Below are 22,899 nucleotides of genomic sequence, written 5' to 3' on the forward strand. Positions count from 1 at the left end.
TTTAAAGTCGTTGACGTCACACAAGTGCTGCAACAGCTGATTCATTTCTTCCGAGGTTCACACGCACGTTTTGTTGTTTACATACTTTGCCTATGTCTTGAAACTGAACTCAGTGGCAATTTTGTGTACCCCTAGGTACAAATTTTGGATGGTAAGGCTTTTGGAAAAGTTTTATGAGTCTTACGATAAAAAACTACAAAATGAGTGTTGCAAAATGGTGCTCCCTGATGTAGCCAGCGAAGCGAGGCTACATCGGGTGCAAAATAAAGGAGATGAAATCAGTAATTTATTTCAAGAATTTTTTGTTGCACACATTGTCGAGAACTGCGATTGTACAATAGTAAACACAAGTGCGAAGCGCAAATGTACTATGCATGGTAGACGGCGAACGTTTGCGAGACAAACTGCGCCAAAAGAAGTTGCGCGAATGATCGTGCCTCCCATTACAAAGAGATATTAAAGAAGTGTGTAGTTATAACTGCCGAATACAATTCATTTTCGAGGTCCCATCGCACGCGAACGTGAAATTCCACAGCACGGTTATACGTCAAGCACCACAGCTGACCGTAAAAGCTAGTAAAAGCATTGAATGGAAATGGAAGGACGGAAAGATTCCGTAGCACCCAAGCAACTCCGCTAGAGCGCGTTAATGTACTATTATTTTTTTATTAACATTTTCACAGTACGCGCAAGAACTTCTGCGGGGTGCGTAGTTATTTGTTGACAATTTAGATTAAAATTATAGCTTTTATAAAAATTAGAAATTACAAAACTTACTTTTTGTTTTTCTTAAGACAGACGAGCTGTGACGCGCTTGTCGGTTGGGTTGTTTTGGTTTGTGCTGTGCATTTTTAGGCTGGTGGGACTCCGTGCGTGTGAATTGTGTAAATCTCTTATCTTTTGCGCCCAGGACATTTTCTGGAGCCACCATGGCCTTCTGGTTTCATCGAAACCCTTTGAAAGCCACCGGCATTGTCAACTTTGACCTCAAAATGCTTGCCATGGACAGCCAAGCACTGAAGCTCTGCAGGTTAGCTCGCCCACAGCTGTGCATCCGGTGCTTTGGAGTGCTGAACCGTGATCGAAACACCGAAATCGCAAATGAGCTTGAAATACGCATGCTTTCATTCCGGAAAACAATGTTGTCACGGAGGCGAAACAACACGAATCCCAATGCCTTAGCTGCACGAAACAAGCGCTTCGGTAACTCTATCCACAAATGACGCAAACGCGTCAGCCTTGACGCTGCGTCAACTAGCATTTCGCGATCCTAATTGGCGAGAAATTTAGGTAATTTTTCAGCTTAGAAAGAGCCGATATTAGCAGCAAAGTAATAATGAACCCCCAATCTGGGAGCTCGCTTTCACTGACAACGACCCGGTAAACTTCTCAACCGTGAAAACCCGCGTGTCGTAGTCAATGCCCAGCTTGTTATCGTCGTCAGTGTCTGGTACACCTAGCTTGAATCTTAAGCGACTGTCTCGGTGATTGATTGGCTATTCCATAATAGGAAGTAGAGTTTTGCACATATCGCCACTTTCGCTTGTTTGCAAGTTGTCTGGCAAAACGGCGCGCTGTTCAAAGCTAATGAGCAGCTTGGCGGTGTTGTTTGGAGACAGCAACAGTCGTCTTGCTTTTCCGAAAAGCTTAGCACTTTGTGATGAGAAGTTTATAAAATTCAGTTTGCACTGCTAGCCTGCTGAAGTGCTTTGCTTATGGATTCCACCTTACCATTTAATGTTTGACTGGCAATTGTGCATTATACTGCCCGATTACAGTGACCTGCGTCTGGCCAGAAACCACCTACTCGACTTGCTGACAGACCCTTTAAATGACATCGGCACAATTGAAACGGCCCTGAACACTTACCTGGCACTCTTTGCTGGCATGATCCTGGCCCCCGACGAAAAGGGAGGGGAGAGCAAGCTGAGAAACACCACAAGGTTTCGCTGGACCCAGACCATGCTGGGACAAACACCACTGTGAGTTTTGATATGTCAGTAAAGTATGATTTTGCATGATTTGCCTTACTTACATTATCTGCTTTTTGCTATGAGTAAGAAACTGTTCAATTACGCATCCACAGTTACGCATCCCATAAATTGTCCCCGTTCCTTTATGTATTTTAAGGCTATTGGTATTCTTTGGGATCTTCACACAGTTTGCGGTCTGTCTGTCCATCCGTCCGCCCATCCGTGTCTAACCTCTTTCATGCCAACTTTGGTCGCTGGGTAGCCCGTGGTCTAATCGGTAGAGCATCGAACTACTGTGCTGAGGGAGCAGGGTTCGAAACGAACCGTCGTACCAACTTGGGTCACGGGGTGCGTGCCAGTCTCGAACGCAAGAAAAAAAAAAAAAAAAATCCTTTAGAATGTCTCCGGTGGTGGGCGGTGTTAAACCGACGTCGCATATATTTAGGGTTGTTAGTTTTTGGGTTTTATATTTTTTTAAATTCTAAAAATCGGGTGCTATTTTTCAAGCCGCTAATTGGGGGAAAATTAGGTTTTTTTCAGGTTAAATTTACAAATGTACCAAGTAAAACATTACAGTCGTGTTTTTTTTTTTTTTTTTTATCACGAGCTCCTTAACGCTCACGCGTTAAAACTAGCGATCTGTTTCAAGCTGGTAATCGGGGGGACATCAGGGTTTTCTAGTAAATACTCCAAAGTTCGGCGTTTGCTTGGAAATTAATAAGTAATAATGACAGCAAAGAGCATTGTTAACTTCAAGCAAATAAAACATTTTATTCACGAAAAGCTGGTCATCGATTTTTTACACATCCTTGTTAACATATATTATAAACTGCATGCGCAACATGTCAGTCTCCATCCGAGAACTGTCCGATCTTTGAACGTATCTCAGCTGAGAGAAAGCTCTGTCGACATCACAACTTCCATTAGCTATAGGCACAACAATGTCAATGCCACAATGTCAGTCAGTTACTAAATCAGAGTTAGGCGCGCTCATGGGGCGGTTGGTTGAAAACCGTGTAGCGTCCACAGTACTGCATGCAGCTTGTGAAATGAACTATAGATCACTGGAGTTCACTTAAGCCAACAGGATCTAAACTTCGTTGTTCTGAGGCAGGGTAGCTAGTGCGTGTGCACTGCAAACTTTGTGCAGCGTGGAAAAAAAAAAAAAAAAAAAAGTTGGTATGTGGTTTTGTAATTCGGGGGGAGTATTTCAACACTTCCATTAATGTAACAGTAATTTCCGCTGTGCTTCCTCTGTCTTCGTTGTCAGTTTATGCACGTGGTTGTACTTAAATTTTCTCAGTCAGTCCTTCTGTTGCTTAGCAACTACACCAATGCTATAATGGTCTCAGGGCCAAGAGGATAATTGAAGTGAATTAATAAATAAATGAATATGTTTGATGCAATATCGGCATGTCTGTGGTGTTTCCCTCCTGTGCAGTGTGCAGTCGGATGCAGTCTTTGAGCTGGTCTCAATCTGCCAAAATGTGGGGATTTGGCATATGAAGCATGCGTCGTCCATTGCCGCCAAGGAGGAGTAAGCCTACCCTTCCTGTACCAATCTCAGAGTGTCACAAACAGAGTTTTCAGCTCCTGCGTAAATATTTAGTTCAGATGCAGGAGTCATGATGGAATTTTTTGGCGTTGACAAGCTGAGACATCAGATGCACTTGTTCCAGCATCAACATGGATGAAGCAAAGGATGTCCACAAGTGTCTCAGGAAAGCTGCTGGCTACTTCAGTGCAATGAAGGTGACTGCAGCTTTGCTCCTAAGCTATAACAGAGGTTCATTTGTACCCGAGTATAACTCCAGACAAGGTGTAAATCGTCGCTCCAGGCTTTCATGCACTTGCTTTTCATACCAGAAGTGTGGTGTAAAGGTGTGTCATATGCCAGCACTGTTTTCCGTATTTCTCTTCGGCTGCTTGCACAAAGGACTACATGACAACGTTGAGCCAGATAGAAAATGCTATGACTTGACGTCTTTTTAGAGCTGTTTTGTCTGGCTTCTTGAAGTTTCATATTACACAGCCAACTGAGTAGAGCAACACTCATTTTACTACTCCATAAGCTGCGGTTAACAGCAACCTCAGCCAGTCATACCAGAAGCATGTAAAATATAGCCGAAGCTGCCCGTCCTTGAAGCTGCTTGTCTTGTACAAATCTGCTGACTGGCACAAGTATTTAGCATTTTTTTGAAAATATATTTTGGCAATTGCAAACATCTTGTGGAAAAAAAGAAAAGTGGAAAGATAGCTATACAATGTCTGCGTGAGTAGTGGCCTTTGCTCGACTACATGCCATTCTTATTTGGACCAGGACAAGTACGTAGGACAACTCAGGGAGCAGCCAGTGCCAGGATCAGATCTGGACTCACGAGTGTCAACTGCCTACATCAACCAGTGCACTGCTGAAGCACAGGAAGGTATCGTGGTGTGCATGTTTCACAATAATTTATTTGTGAATTGTTTTAGTACTCCTTTTTATTTGCGCAGTTACCTTGCTCCCAATGTACACCCGCGAGCAAAAGTATACGGGCCAGGGATTGCGCGAAAAAGCCGATTTTTTTCAACTGCCTGCGAATGAAACTTGAAATTGAGGACTGCAGTCCAAACTTGGCATTGCGAACTTTCCAGTGTACTCGTCAATTACGAAGAAATTCAGTTTTTTCGGCAACCCTGTGGTCTGTATACTTTTGCTCACTGGTGCACATTGATACTGTGAATGATTAAAGAAGATTAAAGCAGCCAGCATGCTTATTTGTTTCCATAGACAGACACTGTTCCAGAATTATAAGGATGCGTATCGGTATGATTCACTCCCAGGAGAACTAAATGTCAGTGTCGGTTCATGATTAACTGTAGAGTGACAGAAAGGCTACGGAAATAATCAAAGCGAACACACGGAGTGTTGAATCTCAAGTTTTAGTCGAAGTACCATAGAAGGCAAATTAGTACGTATAGTAGACTTGGGTGTTAAAAAAGAAAGAAACACACCCCTGATCTCAGGCTACACGTGTTATGTAAACACTCCTGCAGTCTTCTCTTTCTTATCTCTTTTTCTTTCCGCACAAGCGTGCTTCAACATTAGAAATACAAGAATAAATATGTGACCCATTACTGTGCACTATGCTTGTTTTGTTAGCAAGCGAATATTTACTGCAATTTGTACAGCCCATAAATCTACAAGCATTACTTTGTGTAATTGTCTAATACTTTTCTATCACTATCAATGCATCACCTTTCGGTTAACACTGCGACTTTTTTCCACAGACAGACACTGTTCCAGAATTATAATCTTACTCTTCCTTCATCTATATTTTAGCAATGAATACATGCAAAAATGATTGTAATATTTCCTTACAAAACAACTGTTTACTATCATTAGTATTTCTTGCTTGTGATGCTTTGAATGTCATAGTTGGACCTGAGTTCCCAAAAATGTTATGAGCTAGTTTTGTGGGTAACTTCATCTTGCAAAGCATTAGGCTAGTTTCCTTCCCAGTGTATGATATGTACGCACAGTGATATGGCAATTGTGCATGTTGAAAGCTAACTGTGTTTGCTTTATCAGCCTTAGTTTCTAGCATGAATAGTGCTGGATCTTTGGTTTGGTATTAGGACTAGTTACGACACCTTTGCAATGCTGCTATTGCAGTGACCATTGGCCGAGCCATTGAGATGAAGCACGCCCCAGGACTCATCTCTGCTCTTGCTCACGAGACATCAAAGATGTACACTTCGGCAGGTAAGGCTGGAGCCATAAATAAAGCTCACTATCCTGTTGTAAGTGCTGCTTATTTGTTTCGAACAGGCTGTACAGCTGTTCAGTTTTTTTTAATGGCACTGGTCGAGCACCGGTTAGTTGATCAAGCTGGTACCATATGTTGAAACATGCTGACAGAACTCTGTGACAATATGTGTTTGCATACAAGGCATATTATTGTTTGTATTACTATTGGTAGTGCTTATACATGCGAAAGCTGCAGTGGCTATAGAGTATGCAATTTGGTGTACTGAGATTATTAGAAATTGTAAGAGTACTGCTATAGCACCCAATAGTATAAAGAATTGGCTGTCGCGTTAAAAACAGTTGAGATGATCAGAAACTGTGTTATGTGGTGTTGAATGAGGTTGTGATAAGTATGCAAGGTACACAGCAGTGCCGTTGTTCGCTGGGTTGTTGCGCTGAATGCATTGCAGTACTGGCTCATCTGTCGGTGTTATAGGCCCATCAGTCAATAGGCATGTGCACTGATGCACAGAGATGACATAGACTGTACCATACCGCTGACACATTGCAAATGGTTTGCTTCCATTCTGGGACCATAATGCTGGTTGGTCACTAATGTTCGGAAAACCTGGACAGGAACATTACTAAAATCTGGACTTGTTCAGGGACAGTGCATGGAGCACCAAAATAAGTTGTTTGTTTTTATTAGCATCAGAATGTTTATCATGAGCAGCTATCTCAGTCCACCAAAACAAATGCTGCTTCATTCTTAAGCATTGAAAAAAAAAAAAATTGTCAAGAACATCTCAAGAGACTGCTCACTCAAACTGTATCTTTTTCCTTTCAAACATTATTTAAAGTCAGCTCGAGGACAACAGCTCCACTTCGACACAGACAAAAAGTAAAAACCTGAAAGCACATTTTACATCCAAGTGGTAATCACCGTTTCCTGTTCTTGACGAATGCAGCCACCCATTGTAAGACTTCCTTGCATGTTTTTCCTTAGCAGGATCATAATCTAAGGTTTCAAGCTGTGCTTTTATGTCAATCCCTGCTGTTTCCAGCCTCGCAGTTGAGCTCGGTATGAATCCATACTTATCAATGGTTCTCAAAGCCGCATAAGTGTCTCCGCACATGTCAAGCGCATATCACATTCATACGGAAGGAGCTAAGAAGTGAGAGCAACCCAAACAGATGCTGCTTTTGTTTCTCGCATGGGCTCACTGGATGCGACCTTGCTGGATTCGATAGCCAACCCCATCGTTTGCTCTTGAGTGACTTCACATCCTCATATTGTAGAGCTTTGTACAGAATATGCAAAGTATTGTGTGTCAAAATGCTATAGTCTGATAGTTTTACGGTAAACCTCTTACGCACCCTGATGTAGGTGAGTGCCTGGAATCGAAATGAAACTATCTAGTTGCGGATAAGGTCAACCTTTCAGTTTAAGAGCTGTCCTGAAAGTGCACATGGTGCGTATGAAATAAATGTGGTGCTTTCACAGTTCTTAGAAATTTGAAGAAATTAAAGACAGTTGACAGCACAAGTGATTTGGACGCTGTCGGCACACAGGCAGAGGAAACCACTAGTGCTCCCTGCCAGGTTAAATGTTACCTGCTGTTGAATGGTTAAGCGAATACATGCATGTCTGTTAAATCACTGTAAACATTATAGAAAACCTCTAAAATTTAATTAAATGCTGTTGTTTTATGTGCAAGAACCACAATATGATTATGAGGCATGCCGTAGTGGGGAACTCCGGACTAATTTTACCAACTGGGGTTCTTTAATGTGCACCCAATACATGGTCACAGGCGTTTTTGCATATCGCCCCCATCAAAATGCAGCCGCCGCCGCTGGGATGTGATCCCACACCTTTGGGCTTAGCAGTGCAACGCTAAAGCTGCTACGCCACCACAGCAGGTATAAACAACTGGAACAGTCCGTAATTTTCTGGGACAGGCAACATAAATTTGTGACATTTATGGACCCCAAGGTTGTTGAAAACCAGGTGCGAGTAGTTTGGTAGATGCATGTACATAACTAAGTAACATTAATATTGGGACATGTCCTGGGAATCCCAACTCTATTGATCACATTCTGGAGATCTGCCCCGCTGGCTTAGCCAGTTGGTGTCTGTTGAAAGTGATATCTCTAGAAGTGATCAATTCAGAATACGGCCCCTCTTCTGTTCGTGACAGCTGCTCATCTTTGTTAGTGAACCGACAGTAATGTTAGACGTTATGGCACGTGTGCCTCGGCGTTCTGCACACAGACGTGTTCTTACCCTATTTGGCACATAGCTCCATTGTATGATGACAAACGATTGGCTGATCAACATTGATGTGCTGTTATGAAAAGATTGGAGAGATACTTTGGTTATGCTGCATAGTAATTGTTACACTTAAATAATTACTGAGGCTCATTGCTATTCCTAGAAGTCATGTGACTAGCAGGTCCTGTGCACTTATGCACTTGAGCTGATAAGCAAGCACCATCAGATCACCCCAGTGTGACAGATGTACAGTTCATGGTAGTGCTGCTGATTTTGCTGGTGACTTGTTTGTTGGTGACACGCAAACTCCAATGGTGTTAGTATAAAGGGCAGTAGATGACTACTAGTGGTATGTTAGTGCAGTGGTCAGGTAGTCGTACTATCAACATTATCAATTCACTATCCCTTGGAGCTTGGACAGTGTCAGAAGACACGATCATCGTTCCTTCTAGCATGACACGGTAGTTTTGATTTTCATGCAGCGGATTCCCTTGCCAGTCTTGAAGCATCGAAGTTTGGACGTTGGAGGAAATTTCTCATTCTCAAGGCCGTCTTTTATCTCTCCTATGTAAGTTCCAAATGTCTAATCTCATCACTTGTTTGTATGTCAAGTTCATGATGATAACATCACAGCTGAGTGGATGGGGACAGAAAAATGAAATTCATAATACAGACATATGATACAGGCCTACGTTTTATGTGGTCCTATTTTGTCGTGCTAATTGTTTTTTTTTTTTTTTTTTTGCTGTGATTTTCCAACCATCTTTGGTTTGTTATCTGGTACAAGTAGTCTTGTGTGTTAAACGTACCAAGCAACTTTCTGTTAAGCCTCCATCAGGCGACGTCTTGAGTATTTGGCCCCTGTTTCTTGTTATAGACTAAAAGGTGCATGCATTGAATGCTCTTGTCTTACAGGCCTACTGCTACGCGGGAGAAAACTTGTTGGCACAGGAGAAGTGTGGAGATGCAATCAGAGCCTTGCAGGAAAGCCACAAGTGTAAGAAGCCTGGGATTTATTGCACTAACCCTGCCACTCCCTCTCTGCCTTATTCCACTTCAGGTGTCCGTAGTCCTTTGAGACAGCAAAGCTACCCCCTTTCTCTTCCCTCCACTGGAGTTTTCTGTTTTCTATATTGGGTACATCAATGGATATTTATTCATCGTCACATACGTAATTTGACTAACATCCATGTAAATGCCTTTTGGGCCTGTCTTCTATTAGACTTTATGCTTCAGGCTGCACAGTTTGCTTTTATTTAGTGTTGCTGTAGGCCTAAATTAAGTGTGTCAATTGTTTTCTGCCCTGTTTGTAGCTAGCACGTCCTCGCTGACTGATGGGGTTTAGCGTTCTAAAGCAACACCTGGGTGCCATGAGAGAGGCACCATAGTAGAGTGCTGCAGATTAATTTTGACTGCCTGGGGCTTAACCCTTTGAAGGTCGAATTATTTTGAAAAAAACTTTCCCAGATGGTCAAATTACTTTATTGCGGATATTGAATGTAGAAAATGTATAAAGTCGGGAATAAATAGTGAAAAAAAATTGGAAACAGTATTTTGATGTTGGCATCACTCAGAACTCCAAATGTTCAATAATATTTCAGAGTGTGGTATTCCTTGATCGTTCTACGCACAGCGCCTTATCGCGCCAATGAAGGTAGCGCCAATCAAGGTAGAAATCAGCTTCCGCCGCATCTGCAAGAAAGTGCCGACAAAGAGAAAACTCACGTTCCGCGCGCCTCCGTTGCGATCATTCGGCGGAACCTAAACCGCGTTGCCGCAGAGAGCGAGAATACCTCGTGACCGGCGCTGATAAACAAGCTAAGACAGCGCCAATCAAGATAGAAATCAACTTCAGCGCCACCGCAAGACGGTGCCGACAGAAAGAAAACTCACGTTTCGCTTCGCGCGCCTGCGTTGCGATCACGCGGCGGAACCGAAAGTGCATTGCCACAGAGAGCGAGAATACCTCTTGAGCGACGGTGATAAACAAGCCAAGAGCAGCGCCAATAAAGGTAGAAATCAACTTCCACCGCCCCTTCTAACGTTTCGCGCGCCTCCGTTGCGATCACGCGGCGAAACCGAAACCGCGAAAGGGGTGTTGCCGCAGTCTGCGCGACGCACGTGCTGAAACTAGAAATCAGTTCTGTTTATCTCCGCAAGAAGGTAGCACAAATATCAAACGCTTCTTGTAAGTCCTAAAAGGTGGCAGCACCTCCCGGTGAGCATGCATCTCATTATGGCGCGAAATTTCAAACAGAGGATCAAAACCGTACCCGTACGGCAAAGACCTTACGGGACAGAAAACCGCCGCCGTACAGATACGGCAAAAACCTTCAAAGGGTTAATAAGGTTCACTTATGCACGCACAAAATACATTATTTTATCGCCTTATGTTATAATCTTGCAGCAAACCCAGTCATGAGGCTCACAATGCACATGTCAATCACGTGCCGTCCTGCAGTAACGGCAGACAAACAGTGTTGCGTAAGAAATTTAGGAAAATGTGAAAATTGTTACGGGGCAGCTTGATTATTTTTGTCAAGGGTTCCGGGCAGTCTTTTTGGTACAATATATTCGATAGTTCTTAGTGCAGAAAGAGAGGGACAAGAACATGAAGCACTTGTGTTGTTTCCTTTGTATGTCCCTTTTTTGTTCTTGTTTTAAAAGATGTACACAGTGATAATTTTTATTTGCAGTCTCTCGTTGACAGTTGTTATCATCGCTAAGCCCTCCCCACACTGGAGAGATAGTTGTTATCTGCGATAATATATTTATAATCGTAGAAATTAAGAGGCAATTAAATAGATTGCATTCCAATGTTCGAAATGTGTGGGAAATTTGAGCATAACAAAGTGGGCGGTTCGACTGGAAGAACCAATATACCCTGCTTCCTACATTGTCCGACATATGGCAGATTTAGAAAGGCGATTTATGCGGCCACCAAGAATGGTATCCGACTAGCCCAGCTTGCTGTCATCCTGTGCTGGATGTTAACATTGTGCCACAAAAGTGAAATATTACATTTTGTGCACAATAACGTTGCACTACAAAAGTGAAACATCACAAAGTAATGTTTCACTTCCTAGCACAATTAACGTCTAAGACAGAATGATAGCAACTAATGATAGCAACTGCTAGAACTAAGCAGGAGTGATAGCAGGACCACAGCCATCAAAACTCACGGCTCTGCTCTGAATACCACTACACAGGCTACCAGGATGCCCTGCAGATCTGCAGGCAGTACAGTACCATGAAGGGGCCTGGCTCTGCAGCTAAGATTGACCAGCACCTTTTCTTCCGCAAGCTTGCACCCTTGGTGAAGCGGACACTCGAGAAGTGCGAGCGAGAGAATGGCTTCATGTAAGCATCCAGTCATCTAGACCCTCCTAAAACAGTCGTTATCTTATGCCCTGGGAGTTTAGGATATGTCTCTGTCTGCATGTTATGTTAGACTTGAAGTACTAACCAGACACATAGCACAAATGGTTTCCAGCAGGCAAACACTATTCTGAAGTACTAACCAGACTTATTCTCACAAAAGGATTGTCTTTAGTATCATCTTCCATGCTTCATTCAAAGCGATTTTATGTTGAGACAATGTTGCCCCGATATACAAGAAGCTTTGCATTTAAGAGTTCTTTAATAAATTATGCCTAAACTGTTTTGTGTATTCTTAATACCATCTGCATTAAAATTCTTGAAAAAAAGACATTCTTATTGGCTGCTTGGAATAGCTAAAAGAGTAAACAGTGACCTGAGTAAAACACAAAATGTTATATGAATTGAAAGGAAGTCAACTAGTTGTCTTGCCATTTTCCTTTTTGACCCGCCTTTAGTTTTGTTTGTTTCTTAGGCAGAATTGGCCTTGAGTGAAATGAACTGCACTTTAATAATTTCTTCGTTTTTGGTTCCCACTTCAGTGACAGGGTAGCAAGACTTATTTTAGTGCCAGTTTGAAGATGGGGGAGTGCAATATGCTATCACTTTTTTACACAGTTTCCCGCGTTCGCATAAAGTATCCCTATGCAGTGATCAGTAATAATAGTTGTTCAGGTTAAGGAGCTACTTGCACAGTACTAACACTCGCATCAGGTCAAGAAAACTGCATCTGCAGCCGCATGCATTCCAACTTTTCATCCAGATAACATTAGTGGAAGCTCATCGTTGGCTGAGTGACTGTGGCATTCTGCTGTTAAACGCAAGGTTACGGGTGCGGGTGCATTTGTAAAGGGGAGAGGGGCACAGGGATTTTACCCGCAATTCCTGGGGCCACGCTCTTGCAGGGATGAAATGGAAAAATGTCCATGCACTTTGATTTAAGGGCGCATTGAAGTACCTCAGGTTGTAAAAATTAATCCTGAGTAAATGTTGCTTTGTGACCGTAAAGCCAAAACCATACAAATGATGACTGGCCTACACCAAAAAATTCTTGGAAATTTGAATTGATTTCAGCACATAGCTTCTGTCTTGGTCAGTTAGTACGCAGGTTATAAACAAATTTTATATACTACAGTACTGCGTAAAACTAATGCACGACACCTTGCCTCTGAATTGATCAAGCAGTGTAATAAGGTGTGTTGCCATACAAATGTTCCTGTAGATTCCACCAAAAGGTGCCCAAGGACGCGCCAGAACTGGAAATGCGGGCCACGTATGGCCTCGTGAGCCCTGAGGAATTCCAGATGCCCACTCACGACAAAGCCTGGACTCCAGTTGTCTACGCTGCTTTTTATGTACAGTCCAGCAGCGCTCCCGACCCTGCAAACTCGGTAAGTCTCTCAGTTCACTCTGCGATACCCTATGCATGCAAGAAAAGACTCCTTAGCCTTTATAATTGCGTGCATTGTTGGAACCTAGCCATCTGGTAAAAACGTCCAGTAGAACAGACGCTGCTGCTGTAGCTGTCCTGTATGATTATGAAGGTAGATATGCCTAGTATAGCAACATTGCAGGGGCAAGCTGCATTTAAATTCTGTTGCCAGCAGACCCTTCTCTACATACAAGCAGCTTTCATTGTTAAGGCACACCATGCAGCTAATATCATAATTTGGATGTGGCCGGAATGCACTCATAGAACTAGAGTGAGTTGATGCAAACAGTAGCCACAATCAAAACTTTGTGCCTGTGGCATCACTTCAAAATGCTGAAAGGTTACCACTGGCCGCCCATCAAGCGCCAGTTTATTCTGTCTATAAATATTTACTTCCATCTTTTTATTTTTATTATTATTACTTTTTTTGCAGCAGTAAAGTGGCAAAAAGAAATGTTGTTAGTTTTACAAATTGTTTAAAAGTACTTCAGAAACAGGAACACAACCATCTGTCTTTATAGATGACACCTAGGATTTTGAGAGAGTCCTGGTATGTGTAATTAGTGCTAAAACAATTACTACTAAAACAACAAAGGAAAACCATTTACTGCCACCACTGATAATCATTCAGACATCTACGTTCCCATGCTTCTTTAGTATGACTATTTGCACTTAGTGCTCCATTTTGCTTCACGAGGTACAGTAAGAAGTGCATTAAGATGTATGCACTGCATTTTAAGCAAGGGATTATTAACTCCGATGTGTAAAAACTACAGACGTGACACCCAGAAGTGTTATGTGCACGCAAGTCTTGTGATGGTCATTTGAAAGCCGTTAATGAACCGCCTTTTTTTTTTCCACTGATGTTAACAACAGAAGGCAGCTGTCAAGGCTGAAGGTGATCTCCCAGCAGTGCAAGAGAAGACTGCGTCCCACTCCTCTGCTGACCCAAAAACAGAAAGCGGATGTGTCTTACAGTGAAGCCGGATTCCTGGGTCCCAAGGGCCAATGCCCAGCAGTGCATTGCTTGGCTATGTAAAATAGAGATGTTTAATATATGCATGTTTCTGTAAATGAGCACTTAAGCAGAGGTCCTATTATATGCAAGCATATGCACTATCCTCCTGGACAGCTCAATCGGCGTAATTGGTGTGGTGCGTTTAGAGCCCTTTGGCATTTTTTTATTACCTCTCACAAACTTCTTGTTCCTTTAATACGAGTGATTTCTAAGGAATCATACACAGTGAAACACTAGGTAGAACAAACATATGAAGACTTCAAATGTGTCTTAAAGGGGCCATGACACCAAATCGCCGAGCTTGAAGTATGCATTGCACGTTAATTCAAGTAAGTTCCACAGCAAGCTGGCAAAATTTGATCACTTTCGGTGAGGTATAAAATTTGCATAAATGTTTTATATCGCATTTGAACCATACAGCTGCCTAGCAACACTGACAACCTAACAAAATGAAGAGTGTTTTGCATGGGCAATGTGCGTGGTTTTGTTTCTGCATGTACGTCATGCCGGTAAGCGTGAAATAGTTTCTGCAGACGTTCTCTAGTTGGTACTGTTTTTATCAAGCGAGTGAAATAATTGTGAGCACAATGCGAAAGCAATGTGCTTGCTGTACCATTGGGTGCCAGAGCATGTGGACCAAGGAGAGTTCAGCATGGTGCACACATGGCTTCAGAATATTTCAGAGCAGACACATTGGTAACCACGCACTGCTTGACGTCACACAAGCAATGCCAAAATGTGGGAGGGTACGCTCTGCATGCGGCTAGGGCTGAAGGTGCGCTCCGGAGCTAGCCACATACAGTCATTCCGTAGTACTTCCCAACCTGTAGAGCGGCTAATCGCAGCTACGTTGTGTTGGGGTGAATAAGACAATGAGCAGCAACAGCTCTAACAATATTTATTGCTGCGCGCAATAAGGTCCACGCTGTTAAAAGGTAATATAAATAGGAAGGTTCACGTCCAAGGTCGGGGAGCCAGAGAGAGAATGTCTCCTCTGGGGACGCTCTTTTATATGTTTTTACCTTCGCGAGGGGAATGTCCTCCTCGCAGGCCGGATACCTTTCCCTTTCCCGAGAGTCTGGGAGAGGAAAGAGTAACGGGAAAACTGGGAGAGGCCATAGTGTACCTTCCCTGTGACGGCCCGCTGGGTCTCGATGCGTTCGCAACACGCGATTCACATCAGTGTGAATATGCAGGAGGAAATGGGCGCGCGTGCTCTCAACAAATGGCACTCACTGTCAGTGGGAGGGGTTTAGAGGCAGCTATTTCAAATCGAAATTTTGAGTTCAAACGTGCGCTGAGAAGAGCCCAGTTTTTTTGTTGGTATAACCATATTGGCTTCTTACTCTCAGTCACAATGATAAACTCAGAATGGGTGAACGACCATGTCATGGCCCCTCTAAGGGAAATCATTGCTTTATTTTAGTTTACATTTTTGCTTTATACCTAAGTTGGTGCAATGAATACCACAATTCAGCATTTGTAGCTCACATGAGATAAATGCAAAGCCAACTAATTTGTTATTTAGCTTAATAAGAGCTCCAATTACCAGGAGCATGCGAAAAGCTGGGCGTGCTGCCAGCAGGGTACACATTTTTTCCAAGCTTGTATGCAGTTGAGATTTTAACTTCTTTTTTTTTTCTTTTTACATTTTTGCTGTTACTGTTAGGCTGTGATAAAATATGATCATGCAGAATCTTCATGCTATTTCTACAAGATTTACTCAAGAGTTCTTTTCTTTCTTGTTCTTGTACCTTGTATAATGTCCCGGTGTGTGCACTATATAATTATGGGCCCAAAGAATGTATGTGTGTTCAGACGGGCATAATATTTGCAGTTTGTCAAAAAATGCTGGCATTTTCGCATAGAATCAATATGTACTACAAAGCACGATTAACCCCATACTACTATTAGTGGTTTGGAAATATTTTCAGCCAAATTAACCTGTAATCCTGACTAGGTTGTCAGATGAAAGCTAATATATGCTTTCAATACGAATAATGCATATTTTACTTTGCTTGGTTGTGTTGCAGCAGATGGAAGTGGTGTGTACTGTAAATATGTCCTGCCAATCTGACTATATGCCGTATTTTATGCACTACCTGTTCTGCAACTTGCCTTTTGGTGTTGTGAAAAATTGTGCACGTCTTGGCTTTCAGAGTTTATAACTTTTCATGCGTGCTTTTTTAGGCTGTGAGATATGCCTGTTCGAACCGTCGCACCTTAGCTTAGTGAGGCGCCCTACTTTGTTTGGTTTTAATCCACTGTTAGAAAAGTTAGTGTTGGGAGACACCAAGCCTTTTTGTCTAAGGAGGGTTCCCTTCATGTTTGGATAAAGAATTTCCGAGTGCTTCTCAAGAGCCACTGAGGTATGCTATCGCACAGGGCTTGAAAGCTGCTTGCAGCATGTGTTTTGTGTTGATGTGCATACTATGCAGACGCTATTTTTGTACATTGTGGCAGGCAATAAAAGGTGCTTTACCGCTTGTACCATAGAATGTCTGGAAGAAATGTCTGTTTAGTCTCTTGTTATTTGCATCTGTTCGAAGATTCATTAAGTAGGAAAGTTGCTATACTAATGCATGGAGATGTAAATGCACATAAAATGCCAAGACAGGATGCAGTTTCATTCAGTTCATTTGCTTTTGTTTTCAAAGCATTTCTGGAAGGTTCTGGGTTAAAAGCTGTCTTCTACAGCCTTACGGCACCTTGTGCCTTTTCCCTGTCTATGCTTTTGACCAGTAACTTTTGCATCATTGTATGAACCAATTTCCCCCCACAAAGATCTCCAAACACGCAGATTTTTACTTAATCTAGTAGAATGGTAAAGTCATATTGTTAAAGACTACACAGTTTCAAAGGCACAAGTTTGAAGCTGTTAATCTAGCAGCATACATATTCCTTTGGTACAAGGTCCATTTTTTCTTAAGATCTACTTTTTTTAAGATACAAGTTACCTGAATTAAAATAGATAGCACAATTATAAGATTTATTAGAATGTTGAGATCAAGAAAATATGTAAAACGTTCAACATAATACCAGTAAGTGCAATTTTAATTTCAAGCTTGTGACGTATTACTGAGAAATTGAATTTGATTCGTCCAGAAAAATAACCTTCCATGAAGCATTCAGAGCATATTCCGGACGAGTCTGGGCACCACAGCTCGATCGTCTAATTGCTTCAGCATTGCACAACGAGTTCTCAACACAATTATCATTGCTTTAGAACCATTGTTGTAACTCGTGCGCGCGAACACTTTGTGGGCATGAAGTAGGCCTGAATATTGCAGCTTTCTGCACTTCATTTCTACAATCGCAATTGCTAATAAACAAATAAAGCCAATGTTTTACAGAACGATGTTATAGTACACACCTTTATTTTGTAAAGGTCAGCCGAGTCCAAATATCTACAAGGCGCGCTTTTGTGCGTGAAACCTGCAGCAAAGCTGCCCTCGGCAGCAGTGACTGCTCACCGCCCTCCTTACCTGGCAGCATCGTTTCAGCGAACGCACCAGGACTCTGCTCTGTGCTGAATTGCGCGCAAGCCCGTTCAACCAGATCCACACGTGCTTGCAACACTGCAACGGCATGGTGCAGCTTTGGCCTGCCCAGAATTTCAAGGTTTGAGCCTGCAGGTGTGGATTCAAATGAAGGGTACACGGCCTGTTGGTGTGCTACAACAGAAACTCTCTTCTGGTCTAGCCCAACGTGTGCACTTGGGCAACTCTTTCCTAGTGATGAAATACAATGGTGCATGATGCTGGGTTAGCTTGGCGTTGCATAGCTTCTGAAGTGCAATACGGCACAGCAACATGGACATGGGCTATATCATGGACAGACGGGAAGGGAAACACAAGCGCCGAGATGTTGTTTATTAGCAGTTCATGCATCCCCTGCACTGGCTGTCCTTGTGCAGATGATTTCTGTGGTGTTTGCCAACCACTTCTGTTCTCACCCTATCTGTCCTCGTCCTTGCTTGGCTGCCTTGCATTTCAGAAGCCATAAAATACGAAAGATTTTTGGCAAAACTAAGCATAGTGTGGAAGGATGAGCAAGACGTTGATTTCCAACAGTGCTTATTGGTGATGCAAAGAACACAGATATATACAATGAGGCAAGCGCAGAAAGAAAAAAGAAGAGAAAAGCAATCAAAGGATCTTTTTGAACAAACAGAAGGAAATTTTATAGTTCAAAGACCACATGCTTACAATTTGTGACGCGCATCCAAAAACTTCAGGGCAGATTCAGGCACGTAATCTCACTTGACGATGGCACAATAAATGGGGCTAAAGTTTCAGAAGTTCTTTGATGCGCCTTGCAAATTATTCACACATGCTTTTTGAACAGTGAGATTTCCTTCCACTTGTGTGATATGACAGCTTTGATTTTTTTTTTTTAGGCACATGCCTTGTATGTGTGTTCTGTGCATGACCAATAAACAATATTGGAAGTCAGTGCTGTGTGTATCTTTCTATGTCCTTGTCCTCTTCGATGTACTTAATTTTGCCATGGATTAATAGCTCACACGAGCATCCAACCTTGTCAGAAAAACATTTTCAGTGGTGAAATGCGGGTAAGATAAAAAGTGCGCACTGGAAACTACGCTGCTAACATTTCTGAATGCAATGACTACTTAGACAACATGGAAAAATGGCTTTGGTTCCCACCCGTCTCATCAGCCATAGTCTGAGAAAGGGAATCCAAAATTGACTTTCTTCCTAACTTTTAACACAAAGCAGATTACGTCTCTTGCATTTTTTCCCACTTTACAATAAACATTACGCTCAACAATAAACCTTGCGCAGCCACTTGTCTGTGTACAAAAGTTTCACTGAGGTTCTGTGCAGTTTGATATCTGCTACCATATGAAACGTGCGCAGGCAGTGGTGCTTTGGTTTTTCGAAAGATGGTGGAGTGGATCTGCCAGAGCCCCACAAGCTTGACCTAACACAACTGTTTGAGAGGCAATAACTTACCAAGGGGTTTGCCTGTGTGCAGGACGAATTCATCAAGGGCTTCAGATGTAGCTTTAAGTTCATCTACCAGTCTCGTAGCTTCATCTAAAAGAAAGCTTGTCACATCTGCACCACTTTGAAGTGCGGCATCCAGTGCCATCTGCAACGAGGGATTGATTGATTGATAGACTGATTGATTGATGCCATAGTGAAGGGTTCCGGGTTAATTTTGACCAACTGGAGTTCTACAATGTGCACCCAAGGCTTAGTACACAAGCATTTTTTCGCATCAAGATGGCAGTAGTGTGTGCCTACTTGAACTGCCCCTATGCAGGTATGAAACAGCCCCTTCAGTCAAAGTTACATAATTTTATATAACAACGCACATCAGATTCCAGCGGAGGAAAGTTGAAGCAGTAGGATGATGCTTTGCACATTTCCTAGTCAGCACTCATAATTGCAAAAGTAATTAAATATCAGTTTAGCACACAATCATTCATGAATTATTCATGTGTTTTTCTTTCTCTGTCTTCGTCTTTTATTAGCAGTCGACACGCATTTTACTACACCACCGCTGTTGCAAAGCATGTCAAAACAGTACGCAGTAGGTAGTTTTTTGGTAGTTGCAGGCTGAAGGAAAACTATGGTAAGAAGCCTGTAGTGTATGTGCCATGAGAACCACAGCCCTAGAGATAAAAAGGAAGGGGGGGGGGGGGGGTGTAAAAAAATTCGTACAGTAGGAGAGAGCTTGAAGAGAGGCACTGTCTCATCCCATTTCCTGACTGAAACAGTTACTTTGCTCAGCTCCGGCTGCCACCTTTCTTACTTATAGTTGCAAACATAACGGTTGCATGGACTTGAAGTACCACAGCGATTGACAAAGATCAAGGTGACACCTAGTTCAACTTCGCGACACAAAGTAGATTGACTACAAATGTATGCTGTTTGTCGGGATTCTTGCCCACTGACTGTATGTTGTCAAAGTCTGTTGGGCTCTCTTAACACCAGATCATGCAGCACATGAACCATGCCTTGTATGTGGGTAGACACCGTATTGAAAGCCCAAACATTTAAATTTATGTGCACTAATTTCATCCTTGTATTAAAGCTTCCTTACTCGCATGCCACAATTTTGTGTGGCGATTTTTAATCCGTGTCTAATCTTTTGTCCCCATTTTTTTTTTTCCTATGCGCTTCAAGTCTACTGGTGATGGAATACCAACTAGTCCGCTCTCAAGAATTGTTTTTTTTTTATGTACACTATCAAAAAGCAATTAAAGGGAACTAGGTTTACCCACACTTACAAACTTAGTACATAAACTAGGTTCAACCTATGTTCTTAAAACGCTGCCCTCTCACCTGAGTGCCTCGATGCAGCATCTGAGAAACAACTGTTGGCTCCATAAAAACACCACTTTCATCCTGCTCAAAGAGGCTTGCAACACTGAAAAAAAAAAAAAAAAAAAAAATTTTCGATTGGCATTTAGGATTATCTGGTGACTTAGTCACCTTAGTCCATTTCAGTTGTGTGGACTCTGCCATAACTGCAACATTGCACCCATTATTTTGAAAACTAATAATGACAACTTATATTTCACAAATGTTATTGGCAATGTGTGTTAAAAGGAAGTCACACTTAACTTGCCTTACAAAAGATACTGCAGAGCACATCAACCCTTGGTACATGCACTACATATGGCAAGCCAAGAGAGTAGCAGAGCCATTCCACTCATGAGCAGCCCCTTATGTAATACAAGTCAAAACTCGATATAACGAACACAGATATAACAAATTATCAGATATAACGAAGTAAATCTAAAATATTTCTTGGTAATATCAGCATGTAAAGAACATATGCTTATAACAAATACTGGATATAACAAATATATTTTTGTTTTAGATGTGACTTTGTTACAGCGGTGTTCGACTGTACCACTACATGAGGGGTCTTTAAGAAAATAACTGTGAAGAGTGGTGAAATACGAAAGTGAAATGTGAATCTGTGGTTCACGGCAAGCCAGAGCAACTGCTTCCGGTAGGCGTGGAATGTAAAAAATGCTCCCACACCCATACTGAAAACTGGAAATTTTAATTATTCTTGAGTAGACCATAACAAAAGCAACCATTCCCAGCACGGAACTATACCGACCGACCTTGTGGAATAAACTGCCAGCAAATGCAATGAACGTTGTGATCAAAGTTATTCACATAAATTGAATTGCATAAGCAGCGACACAGGTGCATAATGGTAGCAGTGCATTGAAAAAAAGAGAGAGAGAGAGAAGTCAGAGGGAGAAAGCATAAATTGAAGGCGTAAGTGCATAAGTCAGAGGACTTACGTGGGATTTACGAGCTGCTGGAATTCGCTGAGTGCAGATGGGCCGCTTCGGCAAAGCTCGCACCACAAGAACTTAACTAAATCTGGTGCGTCACCCTCTAACGCCAGCACCAACTTCTTGAAAAGGTTCTGCATTGAAAAAAAAAGAAAAAAGAAATAAGGGGGCCAGTTTATACACAAGTTAAGCACCATCACCACTACTTGTAGGAGGCTATGCATAGAACAGTTTCTTTTCTTCATAACAGACACATGCTTGATAACAAAAATAAAAAAAAATAAAAATGTTTGGCTCTGCATTCATGCAGTGCAGCCATAGGTGACTCACATTTGCTGCTACATTAGGCTGGACAGGAAGTGACTGCAAAACACCAAATAAGAAACCAATTAGATGTAAAGACCATGAAGCTCATACTAGGCAGCCAAGCTGCAAAAGTTACAGCAGTGTTTGCTGCAACGCATAAGTACTCAAAGCAGCTGACCAGTATAAACATCAAAATAAATTCATTTTCAAGCTACAACATTTCAACGAAAGTGAAATATGTACCAAAGCTTCAGCAAACCCAAAAGAGGACGAACAATTTTATTTTGACACACTGTCTGGGGTTCCAGATCATTATCTAAATCTAGATATTGCTAAGGGCATACTGTGCTGTTCTTTCTTGGCCAGGTCTATGTCTGTCGTCAACTGCTCTGATGAGATTGTGCCTAAATACCCCTGAAAAGGATATTAAGCCAAATTTTATGCCAAATCATATTGCATGGGGTCGGCAGGTACATTAATTAGATGCAAAAGCAAGCAAACAGTGCAAACAAAGGAATGAGGTCTAGGATCAGCACTGTGAATGTGTATTGCTGGCTTTGTTCCAGTGTGTATGTGCACCAAAATCGTGCACCCAAAGCTGGCCTATTTATTGTTTGTCTTACGGATTAGGTATGCACATTTGTGATACTGCTTCGAAATATAAAGTATTCCTCAACTCCCTTTTTTTTCTTCCCCATTTTCATTCTTTGTGACAGTACCACTGCTGCAATGGTTAATAGTGCAACAAAATCTTGGTTAAAGAGTTTTTTTTTTCTTTTCTTTTACAGCTGAAAACTGTTAAATCAATCTGGCTATTATTTAGCAATAGAATGACTTCGCATGTTCCTGTAAGAGTCAATATACAGGTCAAATTGATCGACACATTTTCAAGAAATAATTTTGAAGTAACATATATATGGTATTGGCATATCTTCGATGTTGAAAATGAATCTGTCATTGGTTACAAGAAGTCAACAGAAACAGCTGTTGCTGCCAGCTTGCAGAACATCACACTTTTTATGCTTGCGCGCTCCCATAAACAAACTGAAGGAGCTCAGCAGGGAAAGATGGATGCTTCAATTAAAGCAAAATTTAATGAAGTTCATTTCTCTTATGCTTTCATTACCTTAGCATCAACTGACTTTACAAATGACTACTGTTAACATGGACTTATTGATATTGTGAAAATATATTTGTCTAACCAGAACTTTGTTATAACAAAAGTGATCCGGAAGACTGAAAATATACCATTTCCAGGGCGACATAAACAGTAAACATAAACAATAAAACCAAGAGGCAGATGTAAAAAAGAAAGTTGTTGGATTTGCATGCTACATTGCAAGCCCTGTGCAAATTTTTGCACTTTCACAAAAAGTGTACATCTTGCCTAGCTTGCCCAATAATTCTTCAGTGCCTTTGTGTCGAAAAAATGCACCAAAATATTTAGGACATTTTCAGCGCTGCATTGTGTGCAGACACTGCTGACTCTTGTGGCT

The 22,899-nt window shown here is 41.9% G+C and overlaps 2 protein-coding genes across 2 annotated transcripts in view; one reads left to right on the plus strand and one right to left on the minus strand.

Moving 5' to 3' along the window:
- The first annotated feature begins 802 nt into the window (after positions 1-802).
- On the plus strand, positions 803-16,516 carry LOC119457684 (BRO1 domain-containing protein BROX-like). Its single transcript, XM_037719321.2, has 11 exons — positions 803-1,030; positions 1,779-1,982; positions 3,415-3,510; positions 3,653-3,725; positions 4,294-4,399; positions 5,632-5,721; positions 8,464-8,549; positions 8,897-8,978; positions 11,191-11,341; positions 12,582-12,750; positions 13,668-16,516. The coding sequence occupies exons 1-11, from the start codon at positions 930-932 to the stop codon at positions 13,770-13,772; spliced, it is 1,263 nt and encodes a 420-aa protein (XP_037575249.1). The 5' UTR covers positions 803-929; the 3' UTR covers positions 13,773-16,516.
- A 661-nt stretch (positions 16,517-17,177) lies between these two features.
- LOC119457683 (thyroid adenoma-associated protein homolog) overlaps positions 17,178-22,899 on the minus strand; it is a 42,875-nt gene continuing 37,153 nt past the window's right edge. The window contains exons 26-30 of the mRNA XM_037719319.2: positions 21,428-21,460; positions 21,104-21,231; positions 20,124-20,208; positions 18,786-18,924; positions 17,178-17,438 (exon numbers count right to left, since the gene is read on the minus strand). Coding sequence (XP_037575247.1) covers positions 17,185-17,438; positions 18,786-18,924; positions 20,124-20,208; positions 21,104-21,231; positions 21,428-21,460 — 639 coding nt within the window. The 3' untranslated portion in view covers positions 17,178-17,184. The remainder of the gene's footprint in view (positions 17,439-18,785; positions 18,925-20,123; positions 20,209-21,103; positions 21,232-21,427; positions 21,461-22,899) is intronic.

This window comes from Dermacentor silvarum, chromosome 7, assembly GCF_013339745.2.
Source record: "Dermacentor silvarum isolate Dsil-2018 chromosome 7, BIME_Dsil_1.4, whole genome shotgun sequence".
Taxonomy (NCBI): Eukaryota; Metazoa; Arthropoda; class Arachnida; order Ixodida; family Ixodidae; genus Dermacentor; species Dermacentor silvarum.